The sequence below is a fragment of the Somniosus microcephalus genome, chromosome 7 (assembly GCF_052327205.1).
Source record: "Somniosus microcephalus isolate GS21.2 chromosome 7, FLI_Smic_1.0, whole genome shotgun sequence".
Classification (NCBI taxonomy): domain Eukaryota; kingdom Metazoa; phylum Chordata; class Chondrichthyes; order Squaliformes; family Somniosidae; genus Somniosus; species Somniosus microcephalus.
The window spans coordinates 10,813,042-10,829,350 of NC_140993.1; the positions used below are offsets into that span (position 1 = coordinate 10,813,042).

Consider the following 16,309-nt stretch of genomic DNA (forward strand, 5'->3'; position numbering starts at 1 on the left):
TGCTTCCACCGCCCTTTCAGGCAGCGCATTCCAGATCACAACAACTTGCTGTGGGCTAAAAAATGTTTCCTCATCTCCCCTCTGGTTCTTTTGCCAATCACCTCAAATCTGTGTCCTCTGGTTACCGACCCTCCTGCCACTGGAAACAGTTTCTCCTTTTTTACTCTTTCAAAACCATTCATGATCTTGAACACCATGAGCAAATCTCTTAACCTTCTCGGCTCTAAGGAGAAAAACCCCGGCTTCTCCAGTCTCTCAACACAACAGAAGTCCCTCATCCCTGGAACCATTCTAGTAAATCTCCTCTGCACCCTCTCCAAGACCTTGACATCCTTCCTAAAGTGCAGCGCCCAGAATTGAACACAATACTCCAGCTGAGGCCAACAGGAAGATTTGGCTGAGGAGAGGGAGGTACACAAGAAGAAATAGGAGCAGGAGTCGGCCATTCGGTCCCTCGAGCCTGCTCCGCCATTCAATAAGATCATGGCTGATCTTCGACCTCAACTCCACTTTCCCGCCTTATCCCCATATCCCTTAAGTGTCCAAAAGTTTATCGATCTCAGTCTTGAATATACTCATCGACTGAGCATCCACGGCCCTCTGGGGTAGAAAATTCCAAAGATTCACAACCCTCTAAGTGAAGAAATTTCTTCTACAGTGGGTTTCGATATGGTTAAGCAAGATCTGGCAATTAATGACTCGGCCAGTTGAGCTGGAGGTTGCAGCTCTCTGACTTAAGGGTGGAAAGATGGGAAGAGTACCTGGTGAGGGCAGGGCTGGGAGATGATGTCATTTGGTGGAAATAAGGCTGCTGAAAGCAGTCATGGGAACAACTGAGGTGGTCAATAGTGGCGAGGGGTCATGATGGATTCTGGGGCCAGGGAAGAGAGAGTTGAGAATTTGGGTTGGAGTATGTGGTGAGTGGTAGAGAAGTTAAAGGAGGGTTTGGGGAAATGGGTGGCAACGGAAATGGCCTTGCCAGTGATCTCAAGACTTCAGATGTGGCGAGGCCTCATGAGACCTTGAATCACCTTCCCCAATTCTCTTACCTCCTATTCTGTGTCCGTTCACCCACCGCTCACCCTCTTCCCCCGTTGAATACCTTGGGACGTTTTGAAACAGTAAATGTGCTATACAAGCGTAATTTGTTTTCAGATGCATTATACAGTTTATCAGCTTTACTGTAGACACTCAAATTTCACCGACAGAAATGCTGCCACTTCGACTCATGGTGTGCAGAAGACAATGAAGACGCCAAATGAAAAAAATTGCTCTGTTTTCCCCCGTCTAAGTATCATATAACTTTATTAATATTTGATCATACCTATATCTCCATTTTCCATTGCCTTAATGTCAGGTCGCAATCGACAGTCAGTGGGTGCAATAACGCTCTCCATTTCTTTATCTAGTTCATTCAGTGACATGGCGAAGTTGGTGAAATTGTACATCTGGAAAATATTCCAAAAACATTCTACAAAAATAATTAGGTCCAGGAGTTTATCGTTATAGAAATAAATTTAACACATGGGCCCTGCAGGGTTGAAGCTGTGTGGAAGACAGACCCCCTCAGTCCTCAGCAAGAAGAAAGAGATTTTATAGTTGAAAATGAGGAACTAAACAGTTGCTAGCATCTACTTTGTCTTTAGTATTACAAAGACAGCAATCACATTCATTGACAAATAATTCCACTTAGAGAAATAAATAGTACCCCTAATCTATGTTCGCTATCATTTTTTCTTTGTGTGTGTGGCCCATTCAAATTCCCGCATGTGTGCAATTTTTCCTATTGTAAAGCCAGCAAGCAGCCTGCGTGGGAGCTCCAGATATAGGAACAGGAGGAGGCCATTCAGCCCCTCGAGCATGTTACACAGGAACAGGAGGAGGCCATTCAGCCCATCCAGACTGTTACACAGGAACAAGAGGCCATTCAGCCCCTCGAGCATGTTACACAGGAACAGGAGGAGGCCATTCAGCCCCTCCAGCCTGTTACACAGGAACAGGAGGAGGCCCATTCAGCCCCTCCAGCCTGTTACACAGGAACAGGAGGAGGCCCATTCAGCCCCTCGAGCCTGTTACACAGGAACAGGAGGAGGCCCATTCAGCCCCTCGAGCCTGTTACACAGGAACAGGAGGAGGCCCATTCAGCCCCTTCAGCCTGTTACACAGGAACAGGAGGAGGCCCATTCAGCCCCTCGAGCCTGTTACACAGGAACAGGAGGAAGCCCATTCAGCCCCTCCAGCCTGTTACACAGGAACAGGAGGAGGCCCATTCAGCCCCTCGAGCCTGTTACACAGGAACAGGAGGAGGCCCATTCAGCCCCTCCAGCCTGTTACACAGGAACAGGAGGAGGCCCATTCAGCCCCTCGAGCCTGTTACACAGGAACAGGAGGAGGCCCATTCAGCCCCTCCAGCCTGTTACACAGGAACAGGAGGAGGCCCATTCAGCCCCCTCGAGCCTGTTCCGCCACTCAATGAGATCATGGCCGATCTGCAACCTAACCCCTTTACCATACCCGCCTTTGCCCCATATCCCTCAATACCTTTGGTTAACAAAAATATATCAATCTCAGATTTAAAATGAACAATTGATCGAGCATCAATTGCCATTTGTGGAAGAGAGTTCCAAACTTCTACCACCCTTTGTGTGTAGAAGTGTTTCCTAATTTCACTCCTAAAAGGTCTGGCTCCATTTTTTAGGCTATGCCCCCTAGTCCTAGACTCCCCAACCAGCAGAAATAGTTTCTCTCTATCTACCTTATCTGTTCCACTTAATATCTTGAAAACTTAGATCAGATCACCCTTAACCTTCTAAATTCCAGGGAATACAACCCTAATTTGTGTAATCCCTCCTCGGAACTTAACCCTTGAAACATAGAAGATAGGAGCAGGAGTAGGCCATTCGGCCCCTCGAGCCCACTCTGCCATTTAATGAGATCATGGCTGATCATCCAAATTCAGTACCCTGTCCCTGCCTTCTCCCCATATCCCTTGATCCCTTTAGCCTCAAGAAATATATCCAACTCCTTCTTGAATATATTTAATGAATTGGCCTCAACTGCCCTGTGTGGCAGAGAATTCCACAGGTTCACCACTCTCTGGGTGAAGAAATTCCTCCTCATCTCAGTCCTAAATGGCTTACTCCTTATCCTTAGACTGTGACCCCTGGTTCTGGACTCCCCCGCCATTGGGAACATCCTTCCTGCATCTAGTCTATCTAGTCCTGTTAGAATTTTGTAAGTTTCAATGAGATCCCCTCTCATTCTTCTGAACTCCAGCAAATATAAGCCTAATCGACCCAATCTCTCCTCATACATCATTCCTGCCATCCCAGGTATCAGTCTGGTGAATCTTCGCTGCACTCTCTCCATGGCAAGAACATCCCTCCTCAGATAAGGCAACCAAAACTGCACACAATTCTCAAGGTGTGGTCTCACCAAGGCCCTGTACAACTGCAACAAGACATCCTTGCTCCTGTACTCGAATCCTCTCGCTACGAAGGCCAACATACCATTTGCCTTCTTAACCGCCTGCTGCACCTGCATGCTTACCTTCAGCGACTGGTGCACAAGGACACCCAGGTCTCGTTGCACTTCCCCTTTTCCCAATCTATTGCCGTTCAGATAATAATCTGTCTTCCTGTTTTTGCCACTGAAGTGGATAACCTCGCATTTATCCACATTATACTGCATTTGCCATGCATCTGCCCAATCACCCAACCTGTCCAAATCATCCTGGAGTTTCTCTGCATCCTCCTCACAGCACACACGCCCACCCAGCTTTGTCATCTGCAAACTTGGAGATATTACATCTAGTTCCCTTGTCTAGGTCATTTATATATATTGTGAATAGCTGGGGTCCTAGCACTGATCCCTGTGGTACTCCACTAGTCACTGCCTGCCACTCGGAAAAAGACCCGTTTATTCCAACTCTTTGCTTTCTGTCTGCCAACCAGTTCTCTATCCAAGACAGTACCTTACCCCTGGGTATCAAGCCTGCTCCGCCATTCAATAAGATCATGGCTGATCTGATCTTGGCCTCAACTCCACTCCCCAGCCCGCTCCCCATAACCCTCGACTCCCATTATCGTTCAAAAATCTGTCTATCTCCACCTTAAATATATTCAATGACCCAGCCTCCACAGCTCTCTGGGGAAGAGAATTCCAAAGATTCACGACCCTCTGAGAGAAGAAACTCCTCCTCATTTCCGATTTAAATGGGTGCCCCCTTATTCTGAAACTGTGCCCCCTAGTTCTAGATTCCCCCACGAGGGGAAACATCCTCTCCGCATCTACCCTGTCAAGCCCCCTCAGAATCTTATATGTTTCAATAAGATCCCGTCTCATTCTTCTAAACTCCAGTGAGTATAGGCCCAACCTGCTCAACCTTTCTTCATAAGACAACCCCTTCATCTCAGGAATCAACCTCGTGAACCTTCTCTGAACTGCCTCCAATGCAAGTATATCCCTCCTTAAAAAAGGAGACTAAAACTGTACACAGTACTCCAGGTGTGGTCTCACCAACGCCCTGTACAGTTGTAACAGGACTTCCCTGCTTTTATACTCCATCCCCTTTGCAATAAAGGCCAACACTCCATTTGCCTTCCTAATTACTTGCTGTACCTGCATGCTAACTTTTTGTGATTCATGTACAAGGACCCCCAGATCCCTCTGTACCTCAGCATTTTGTAATGTCTCCCCATTTAAATTATAATTTGTTTTTTTATTTTTCCTCTGTTTTTATCATTTAGGAAGTACCTTGTTCCATTCCTTTTTAGGTCCAAAGTGGATAACCTCACAGTTTCGCGGCTTTAAGTGAACATTGATCCTAACTAATCATATCCAAGGAACTTAAGAGACTAACCTGTTCGGAGTTGGGTGGTCTGGGGGCTATTTTCCACAGCAGCCGACTTCCTGGTATAACCTGCACACTTTCGGAAGTATCTGGGAGTGGCATGTCATCCGGTTCTGATTTCTCTGAAGCTACTGGCTAGGATAGTCACGCCATAAAAAGAGGCACGTTATTATCCACTGATTGGAACTAGGAAAACTTCAACAATAAATGTAGCACAGAAAAGTCTTCTTTTAAACGTACCATTTCAGATCAACAGTTACACATCACGTACCATGGGTAAAGGGAAGATAATGAGACTGGGAAGAGGAGATGGATGTCTGTCCCTTTAAAGATATGAGAGGGCTGTGCTATGAGGAGAGATTGTGTAGATTGGGCCTACACCTCTGGAGTTTAGAAGAGGTGACCTCATTGAAACATAAGATTCTGAGGGGGATTGACAGGGTAGATGCAGGGAGGTTGTTTCCCCGTGGCTGGGGAGTCTAGAACATGGTCAAAGTCTCAGGATAAGGGGTCGGCCATTTAGGACTGAGATGAGGAGGAATTTCTTCACTCAGAGGGTGGTGAATCTTTGGAATTCTCCACCCCCGAGGGCTGTGGAGGCTCAGTCGTTGAGTATATTCAAGACTGAGATCGATAGATTTTTGGACTCTAGGGGAATCAAGGGATATGGGGATCGGGCGGGAAAGTGGAGTTGAGGTCGAAGATCAGCCACGGTCTTATTGAATGGCGGAGCAGGCTCGAGGGGCTGTCTGGCTGACTCCTGCCCTGCTCCTAATTCTTAGAAAACCTACAGTTTTCCCTCACTGCATTTTCAGACTCACGCCCAGCCTCAATGTGACGTCCCCAGGAGAGCAAAAATCTCAACACTGAAGTTTACTTAAATGTCTCGCGGTGCATCACAGGAAACACATGGCTGTCACGGCAAAGGAGGAGGGATTAGGACGGCTGATCAAACGTTTGGTCAGAGATGGGTTTTAAGGAGGGTCTTAAAAGGAGAAGCAGATGGAGCGGAGGAGGAGGGTGTTAGGGAGGGAATTCTGCAGGAGGCTGAAGGCATGGACCCTAATGGTGGGGGCGAAGGGAGTGGGGGGTGGGATGTACAAGAGGCAAGGAGACTTTGGGCGGGGAGAGGTTTGTAGAGCTGGAGGAGGTTAGAGACAGTGAGCAACGAGGCCATAGAGGGATATACACCTAAGGAATAGAATTTTAACTTCAGTCGCTTGGGGGACCGGTACACGTCGGCGAGGATGGGTTGCTGGGCAATCAAGTAAGAACCCCAATTGATCCAGTTACAGCACAAATCTCCACTACAGCTTCAGGTGTTTAAGAGACTGGCAAAAGAATAACATTACCCAATCAGCCAAATGTTTGGAACAGTTCATTTTAACATCGATTTAAAATAATTCTCTATGTACCGATTTGCTCAGCTTCTTCTCTTCCGTATTTTTCTTGTCGTTCTTTTTGTAGGCGTCAAATGTATTGGGATCGATCGCCCACAGACACTCTGTCCACTTTCCGTAGACTGCACAGAGCTTCTTCTTACTGTCACAAACCACAGGAAAGTTTCAGTGTAAATCATTAGCAGCAGGTTATTAATTCATCACTTCCGTTAACTTATCTCAGAAAAGGGTGTAGCTCACTCAGGACACGAATAGAAACACACAATAAAGGAGGAAAAGACCAGCCAGTCCGTCAATCCTGTCCCACCCAGACATGTTGCAACGTTCACACAGCATTAAAGCCATCTTACCCCACCCCAATCCCACCCTACCCCGTCACCATCCCGTCCCCGTCGCCATCCCGCCCCGTCGCCATCCGTCCCCGTCGCCATCCCGCCCCACCCCGTCCCCATCCCACCCTACCCATCCCACCCTACCCCGTCCCGATCCCACCCCACCCCGTCCCCGTCCCACCCCCTCGCCGTCCCGCCCCGTCCCCGTCCCACCCTGCCCCGTCCCCGTCTGCCCCGTCCCCGTCCCGCCCTGCCCCGTCCCGCCCCGTCCCGCCCTGCCCCGTCCCACCCTGCCCCGTCCCCGTCCCACCCTGCCCCGTCCCACCCTGCCCCGTCCCGATCCCACCCCACCCCGTCCCCGTCCCACCCCCTCGCCGTCCCGCCCCGTCCCACCCTGCCCCGTCCCCGTCTGCCCCGTCCCCGTCCCGCCCTGCCCCGTCCCGCCCTGCCCCGTCCCACCCTGCCCCGTCCCCGTCCCACCCTGCCCCGTCCCACCCTGCCCCGTCCCCGTCCCACTCTGCCCCGTCCCTGTCCCACTCTGCCCCGTCCCTGTCCCACTCTGCCCCGTCCCCGTCCCACTCTGCCCCGTCCCCGTCCCACTCTGCCCTACCCCACCCCACCACCATCCCACTCTACCCATAAACCCTTCGCATTTTATACTGAGAGCGAGGGTGGAGGCGGTTTACGTTGGGGAAAATTGAGCCGTTGGCAGTTCTTGCCTTCCAGGATGGCCCAGGGATAGGAAGAGGATTTGACTGAGGAGAGTGGGGCACAGTAATTCTCCACGTGGTTTAACGAAATCTGCTATAAATAACCAGGCCAGTTTTTAAAAAAAAATTCCTTCATGGGATGTGGGCGTCACTGGCAAGGCCAGCATTTATTGCCCCTCTCTAATAACCCTCGAGAAGGTGGTGGTGAGCCCCCTTCTTGAATACAACTGAGTGACTTGCTGGGCCATTTCAGAGGGTAGTTGAGAGTCAACCACATTGCTGTGGGTCTAGAGTCACATATTGGTCAGACCGGGTTAGGAAGGCAGATTTCCTTCCCTGAAGGACGTTAGTGAATCAGATGGGTTTTACGACAATCCGGTAGTTTCACGCTCACCATTACTGATACTAGCTTTTTATTCCAGATTTATTTAATTAACTGAATTTAAATTTCCCAGCTGCCGTGGTGGGATTTGAACTCGTGTCTCTGGATCGTTAGTGCAGGCCTCTGGATTACTAATCCAGTAAACATAACCACGGTGCTACCGACTGCAAACTGTTGTGCAACAGTCTGCAGTCCTCTGACTTAAAGGTGCAAATATAGGAACTGTACTGGGGGAAATCAAACCGGCAGGGAGAACGATAATACGGCTGGTCCCGACAGACATGAGCCAAGAAGCTCATAGGATTACACAGGATATATACAGCACAGAAACAGGCCATTCAGCCCAACCAGTCCATGCCGGCGTTTATGCTCCACTCGAGCCTCCTCCCATCTTTCCTCATCTAACTCTATCAGCGTAACCCTCTATTCCCTTATCCCCCATATGCTTGTCTAGCCTCCACTTAAATGCCTCTATACTATTCGCTTCAACCACTCCCTGTGGTAGCGAGTTCCCCATTCTTACCGCTCAGGAAAACTTAACACTTCAATATCATGTTTGGAAGAAAGGCAGCAAAGACACTTAAATATCCATTGATGACAGTAAAGGCATAGACGCATCTAGATGGTGCTCAAAACCTTCAGCCCAGTTCAAGGTGGACATCATTAGGCATGGCCGATGATCTTTGCATTGATTGGTACAGTACCGTGATTGACGCACTAGGTGTTAACTGGTGCAATGGCAGTGCCTTGTGCATCTGAACGGCGTCTTAAAAAATAACTGCACGATTCTTATTGCTCGGTCCAATGCCTGCCAACATCAAGTCTTGGATGAGCCAGAACTTTTCCCAGCTCAGCATTAACTGGACCAAAGCCACACTGTTCAGCTCCCACCAGAAACTTTTCACCGTAGTCCTCAATTCCACCCCACTCCTCAATTGCTCGCTTAGGCCAAACCGTATGGACTGCATCCCTAACAGCCTGTTTGACGCGCTGCTGTGCTTCAAGCACAACATCTACGTGATTACGTAAGACTGTCTAATTTGATCTCCTTCCCCATCTCAAACACACCACTGGCAAAACCTTCATCCATGCCTTTTGCTATCACCAGGTTTGACTTCTTGAACGCTCTCTCTGGCCTCCCCAGCTCCATCATAAACAAACACACAAACAAACTCATCTAATTGAATTTTTTGATGATGAAGTAACAGGGAGGATTGATGAAGGGAATGCAATGGACGTCGTCTACATGGATTTTAGGAAGGCATTTGACAAAGTACCACATGGAAGGCTGGTTAACAAATTTGAGGCTCATGGAATAGGTGGGTCAGTGGCAGCTTGGATAAGGAATTGGCTTAAGGACAGAAAACAGCGAGTTGTGGTAAATGGCTGTTTTTCAGACTGCAGGATGGTAGACGGTGGTGTTCCCCAAGGGTCAGTGCTGGGACCACTGCTTTTTTTTGATATATATAAATGACCTGGATATTGGAATACAGAGTAGATTTTCTAAATTTGCCGATGACATCAAACTTGGGGATGTGGCAAACAGTGAGGATGATACCAATCGACTGCAACGGGACATAGAAATGCTAGCAGAATGGACAGACAAGTGGCAGATGGAATTTAATACAGAGAAGTGTGAAGTGATGCATTTTGGCAGTAGGAACAGGGAAAGGCAATATACACTTAATGGCACAGTTTTAAAGAGTGTGCAGGGTCAGAGGGACCTGGGAGTTAATGTGCATAGGTCCCTGAAGGTGGCAGGACATATTGAAAGAGTGGTTAACAAAGCATATGGGATCTTGGGCTTCATAAATAGAGGTATTGAGTACAAAAGTAGAGAAGTTATGCTGAACCTTTATAAAGCGCTGGTTAGGCCACAACTGGAGTATTGCGCCCAGTTCTGGTCACCACACTTTAGGAAGGATGTGAAGGCACTTGAGAGGGTGCAGAGGAGATTTACCAGGATGGTTCCGGGAATGGGGGATCTTAGCTACAAGGACAGGTTGGAGAAGCTGGATTTCATTAGAGCAAAGGAGGTTGTGGGGTGATTCGATAGAGGTGTACAAGATTATGACGGGTGTGGATAGGCTAGACGGGGAAAGGCTGTTCCCACTTGTTAATGGTACAAGGACTAGGGGACACAGATTTAAGGTTTTGGGCAAGAGATACGCAGCGAGTGGTGAGGACCTGGAACTCGCTGCTGACAGAAGTGGAAAAAGCGGAGACACTCGATGTTTTCAAGGGGAGACTGGATAGGCACGTGAAGGAAATAAACTTGCCGGGCTACGGGGATAGAGCGGGGGAATGGGACTGACTGGATTGCTCTACAGAGCCGGCACGGACTCAATGGGCCGAATGGCCTCATGTGCCATTATGACTACGACTCTATGACCTGCGTCTGCATCCTGTCCTATAGCAAGTCACTCACCAATCATCCCTGTGTTCGCTAACTTCCATTTGTTTCCCATCTCCAGCATACTGATTCCAAAATCCTCATTCTCAATTACAAATCCCTCCATAATCTTTCATCACCTACACTCTCCTTCAACCATATCTATCCCAGCTCAGACCCTTCTCTCCACTACATCTGCTCTACGTGCATTCGTACTGGTCTATTTTAGTTCCCATTGCTTCTGTAACTCAACTTGCATAATTACGTTAAAATCATTACAACTGCAGCTAAAGTGATAATAAAAGCTAGCCGTACAAAACTACCTCATTTTTAGGGTTGTTATGAAATCAGCAGCATTATAGGAACATAGGCCATTCAGCCCCTCGAGCCTGTTCCGCCATTCAATGAGATCATGGCTGATCTGCGACCTAACTCCATACACCCGCCATTGGCCCATATTCCTTCATACCTTTGGTTAACAAAAATCTCAGACTCGGATTTAAAATCAACAATTGACCCAGCACCAAACGCCGTTTGTGGAAGAGAGTTCCAAACTTCTACCACCCTTTGTGTGTAGAAGTGTTTCTTAACTTCACTCCTGAAAGGTCTGGCTCTAATGTTTAGACTATGCCCCTAGTCCTAGACTCCCCAACCAGCGGAAATAGTTTCTCTCTATCTACCCAATCTGTTCCCCTTAATATCCTGAAAACATCGGTCAAATCACCCTTTTAACCTTCTAAATTCCAGGGAATACAACCCTAGTTTGTGTAATCTCTCCTCGGAATTTAACCCTTGGAGTCCGGGTATCATTCTGGTAAACCTACGCTGCACTCCCTCCAAGACCAATATAGTCTACATACGGTGTGGTGCCCAGAACTGAACACAGTGCTCCAGGTGTGGTCTAACCAAGGCTTTGCATAGCTGTAGCTATAAAGCACTTTTGGCATTGGTGTGATGTTTCAGATGCAGTGGCACCAATGTCAAGTGTAAAAGTATAAATGCAGCATTACGGGTATAGTAATCTGGGATGTAATGTTTAAGTTATCCACCAGATGGAGCCAAATATTAAGGGTTCACATTCACCAGTTTTTAAGGTAATGGGTCATGTATTCAATGTCCTGGTACACCAGTTTATATGGTAATGTGGCATTGCATTATGGGTATGACTCAGAGGTGAATCCTCCATCTTGCCATCGTGCAGTAAGAATTGTGTGCTTTGCTTGCAGCCTGTAAGAGATGTTTCTCTGCTACACCGGGTAAATAAACAGTTGGGTTTTGTTCCTAATATCTCGCTTCTCTCAGTTTCTGACCTTACCGCTCGGATATCACAACGGGCAAAGGATTACGTTTAAACACAAGTGGCGGAACGACTAAGCTTACCTTTTGTCCTGAATGTAGCCTTCAACTTTGTGTAATTCTTTACCAAAAAGGCCACAGGGCTTAAAGTTCAGAATGCATTTCTCCCCAGTTCTGTGGACAGAGGAGCTTAATTAGTACCTGTTCAAATTTTCAAAATGAAGATTATTTAGAATGTCATGTACCCCTTACTTGTGATTAGTTATTTCAACATTTCCGTACTGCTCAATCCAGAGCTGGCCAACTATAATGTTATGTACACAGCAAGTTGGATTTGTCCAAGTGTAGGCTTCATTGTACCTGCAAGAAAAATAAAATATTCATCTAAGATGCTGTAAAATACACAACAGGTTCATCAGCATCTGAAAAGACAGGCGGTTTTGGGTAGATGCTAACCTGGCTTTTTCCAAATTACCAGCATTTCCTGTTATTTCTAAATACGCTGACCTTTCATATGTATGCCGATTCAGCTTTTTATTTAAAAAAAACAAAATGTCTTTGTTTGTGTTCATTAAGGCGAGGGAGGTTACTGCTGAGAAATGGAACATTCTGACACCCAGAATCAGCATTGCCAGATTAGGCATATCATGGCCAAATGTAAATTAAAAGCCTCCTGCTAATGCGCCACAGCTCAGCCTCTGAACTGAACTGCATCACATTTTCCTTGATTCTGGCTTATTATAAGAGCAGGAGTAGGCCACACGGCCCCTCGAGCCTGCTCCACCATTCAATGAGATCATGGCTGATCATCGACCTCAACTCCACGTTCCCGCCCGATCCCCATAGAGTCCAAAAACCTATCGATCTCAGCCTTGAATATACTCAACAATTCAGCATCCACAGCCCTCTGGGGCAGAGAATTCCAAAGATTCACCACCCTCTGAGTGAAGAAATTCCTCCTCATCTCAGTCTTAAATGGGCGACCCCTTATCCTGAGACTATGCCTCCTAGTTCTAGACACTCCAGCCAGGGGGAAACATCCTCTCAGCATCTACCCTGTCAATCCCCCTCAGAATCTTGTATGTTTCAATGAGATCACCTCTCATTCTTCTAAACTCAAGGGTATAGGCCCATTCTACACAATCTCTCATCATAGGACAGCCCTCTCATGCCAGGAATCAATCTAGTGAACCTTCGTTGGAGAGTGAAATACCCAACTTACTCCCATCAAATTACTGGCAGTTTTGTATGTATGCAGACTGGAAAAGGGAGCAAGATGGCCTGAATTTATTTCACTTCCAAGTCCTTTCAGCCATCAGAGGGGAAAACCCCCTGCCAATTAACATGAACCGAATTCCATTGCAAACCTTGCAGCCAAGTGAACACACAGTGTGCTGATCCAATGCACAATCTGGCACTTTATACTATAGTTTTTTCCCCCCACATAGTTTGAAAAGCTTTTAAAATGAAACCAATTAACAAATTATCTTGTATTCGGTGATATAAGGAACCACATGGTTATTCCCCAAATGCCGACTAGGGCGTAGTTCTGTGGGCAAAACCCAGGGAGATCAACTAGTTAAAAAGCGTTTTGTGTCTGTATAACTGAATATCGCGTTCCTCTTGGCTTTCCGCTAAGTGCGTGTTAAAGACGCAGGTTCATCCGACACATACTTAACAAGGACTAACCAGATCCCAAAATAAAACAGCCATGAAGATCGGATTCCCAGACTCGCCACCTTTGCTGCCAAGCCCTCCCAACGCTTCGGCCTCCCCACTTCCTCCCAACCCAACTCTCCAGTTGTGCTTCCTGCCCTCTCGGCCAACACTGCAGCAGGTCCCCTCACCAACCAAGATGGGAGCGAGATCAAGACGTTGACATAATCTCTGGGCTCAGGTGATTGCTCAGACTCATCTGAACCCTTGAATGAGATCGCAGTCTTTTAATAACCCTTGGGAAATGATGACTTTTCACTTTCACAACCTGGAATGGACATGGATCAAGGCAAACTGCTGCGCTACAAAATCGGCACTGCTTACAAACTGATTTGCACCCGACAGACCAGTTTATGTTAGCTTAATTTCAGCATTCTTAGCAACTTTCTCTTCAAACTATTACATTTTCTTTGTCACTCTTTACAAATAATACAACCAAAATAATCAAATCTGTTTGGAGAACAATTTTTGACTTCAGTGGTTCCCATAGCAGCAAATGAATCAGAAATTTACGGCACAGAAGGAGGCCATTCGGCCCATCGTGTCTGTGTAATAGAGTCACAGAGTTATACAGCACAGAAAGAGGCCCTTCGGCCCATCGCATCCGCGCCGGCCATCAGGCCCCGTCTAATCTAATCCCATTTTCCAGCATTTGGTCCGTAGCCTTGTATGCTATGACGTTTCAAGTGCTCGTCCAAATGCTTCTTGAATGTTGTGAGGGTTCCTGCCTCTACCACCCTTTCAGGCAGTGAGTTCCAGACCCCCACCACCCTTTGGGTGAAAAAGTTCTTCCTCAAATCCCCTCTAAACCTCCTGCCTCTTACCTTGAATCTATGCCCCCTGGTTATTGACCCCTCTACTAAGGGGAAAAGTTCCTTTCTATCTACCCTATCTATGCCCCTTATAATTTTGTACACCTCAATCAGGTCCCCCCTCAGCCTTCTCTGCTCCAAGGAAAACAACCTCAGCCTGTCCAGTCTGTCTTCATAGCTGAAGCGCTCCAGCCCAGGTAACATCCTGGTGAATCTCCTCTGCACCCTCTCCAAAGCAATCACATCCTTCCTATAGTGTGGCGACCAGAACTGCACACAGTATTCCAGCTGTGGCCTAACCAGCGTTTTATACAGCTCCATCATAACCTCCCTGCTCTTATATTCTATGCCTCGGCTAATGAAGGCAAGTATCCCATATGCCTTTTTAACCACCTTATCCACCTGTTCTGCTGCCTTCAGGGATCTATGTACATGCACACCAAGGTCCCTCTGATCCTCTGTCTTTCCTAGGGTCTTACCATTCATTGTGTATTCCCTTGCCTTGTTAGTCCCTCCAAAATGCATCACCTCACACTTTTCAGGGTTAAATTCCATTTGCCACTGTTCCGCCCATCTGACCAACCCATCTATATCATCCTGCAGACTGAGGCTACCCTCCTCGCTATTTACCACCCCAATTTTCGTGTCATCTGCGAACTTACTGATCATACCTTTTACATTCACATCCAAATCATTAATGTAGACCACAAACAGCAAGGGACCCAGCACCGATCCCTGCGGTACCCCACTGGACACAGGCTTCCAGTCACAAAAACAACCTTCGACCATCACCCTCTGCCTTCTGCCACTAAGCCAGTTTTGGATCCAATGTGCCAAGGCACCCTGGATCCCATGGGCTCTTACCTTCTTGACCAGTCTCCTATGTGGGACTTTATCGAAAGCCTTACTGAAATCCATGTATACCACATCCACTGCACTACCCTCATCCACACACCTAGTCACCCCATCGAAAAATTCAATCAAATTAGTCAGACATGATCTTCCCTTGACAAAGCCATGCTGACTATCCCTGATTAATCCTTGCCTCTCCAAGTGGAGACTAATTCTGTCCCTCAGAATTTTTTCCAATAATTTCCCTACCACTGATGTTAGGCTCACTGGCCTGTAATTCCCTGGTTTATCCCTACTACCCTTCTTGAATAATGGTACTACGTTAGCTGTTCTCCAGTCCTCTGGCACATCCCCTGTGGCCAGAGAGGTTCTGAAAATTTGTGTCAGAGCCCCTGCAATCTCCTCCTTTGCCTCACACAGCAGCCTGGGATACATCTCGTCCGGGCCTGGGGATTTATCCACTTTTAAGCCTGCTAAAACCGCCAGTACCTCCTCCCTCTCAATGCTAATATGTTCAAGTATATCACAGTCCCCCTGCCCGACTTCTATGTCTACATCGTCCTTCTCCATAGTGAACACAGATGCAAAAAATTCATTTAAAACCCCACCTACATCTTCTGGCTCCACACACAGATTGCCACTTTGGTCCCTAATGGGCCCTACTCTTTCCCTAGTTATCCTCTTGCCCTTAATATACTTATAAAACACCTTAGGATTTTCCTTTATTTTGCTCGCCAGTGTTATTTCATGGCCCCTCCTCGCTCTCCTAATTTCTTTTTTAAGTATCCCCCTGCACTTTTTATACTCCTCTAGGGCTTCCTCTGTCTTTAGTCCTTTGTATCTGCCAAAAGCCCTCCTTTTTTTCCTAATCCACTCTCGCATGTCCCTTGACAGCCAAGGTTCCATGGGCTTGTTGGTCCCACCCTTGACCTTTACGGGAACATGTTGCCATTGTACTCTCTCAATTTCCTTTCTGAAAGACTCCCATTGCTCCGATGTGGATTTTCCTACAAGTAGCTGATCCCAGTCCACATTGGCCAGATCCTGCCTTATCATATTAAAATCGGCCTTCCCCCAATTTAGAACCTTTATTTCCGGTCCATCTCTGTCCTTTTCCATGACTACCTTAAATCTCACCGAATTATGGTCACTGTCACCAAAGTGCTCACCTACTAACACTTCTACCACTTGCCCGGCCACGTTCCCTAGAATTAGGTCCAGTACCGCCCCCTCTCTTGTAGGACTTTCTACATGCTGGCTCAAAAAGCTCTCCTGGATGCACTTTAAGAATTCTGCACCCTCTAAGCCTTTCACACTCTGACTATCCCAATTAATATTGGGGAAGTTGAAATCCCCCACTATTATTACCCTATTATTTGCACATTTCTCTGAGATTTGCCTACATATCTGTTCCTCTATCTCCCCCTGACTGTTTGGGGGCCTATAGTACACTCCCAGCAAAGTGCTTGCCCCCTTTTTGTTTTTAAGTTCTACCTATATGGCCTCATTAGAGGAACCTGTTAATATATCATCCCTCCTTACAGCAGTAATTGACTCCTTAATTA

General features: G+C 47.2%; 1 protein-coding gene and 1 long non-coding RNA gene across 6 annotated transcripts in view; one reads left to right on the plus strand and one right to left on the minus strand.

Moving 5' to 3' along the window:
• The window catches only part of LOC147114512 (uncharacterized), a 123,187-nt gene that overhangs the window by 94,600 nt on the left and 12,278 nt on the right, over positions 1–16,309 (plus strand). The window lies entirely within an intron of this gene.
• osbpl1a (oxysterol binding protein-like 1A) overlaps positions 1–16,309 on the minus strand; it is a 255,127-nt gene that overhangs the window by 21,175 nt on the left and 217,643 nt on the right. For all 5 annotated transcript variants that reach the window (XM_085992230.1, XM_085992229.1, XM_085992232.1 and 2 more), the window contains 5 exons: positions 11,617–11,724; positions 11,449–11,538; positions 6,268–6,394; positions 4,862–4,987; positions 1,325–1,448 (listed from right to left, as the gene is read on the minus strand). In XM_085992230.1, coding sequence (XP_085848356.1) covers positions 1,325–1,448; positions 4,862–4,987; positions 6,268–6,394; positions 11,449–11,538; positions 11,617–11,724 — 575 coding nt within the window. The remainder of the gene's footprint in view (positions 1–1,324; positions 1,449–4,861; positions 4,988–6,267; positions 6,395–11,448; positions 11,539–11,616; positions 11,725–16,309) is intronic.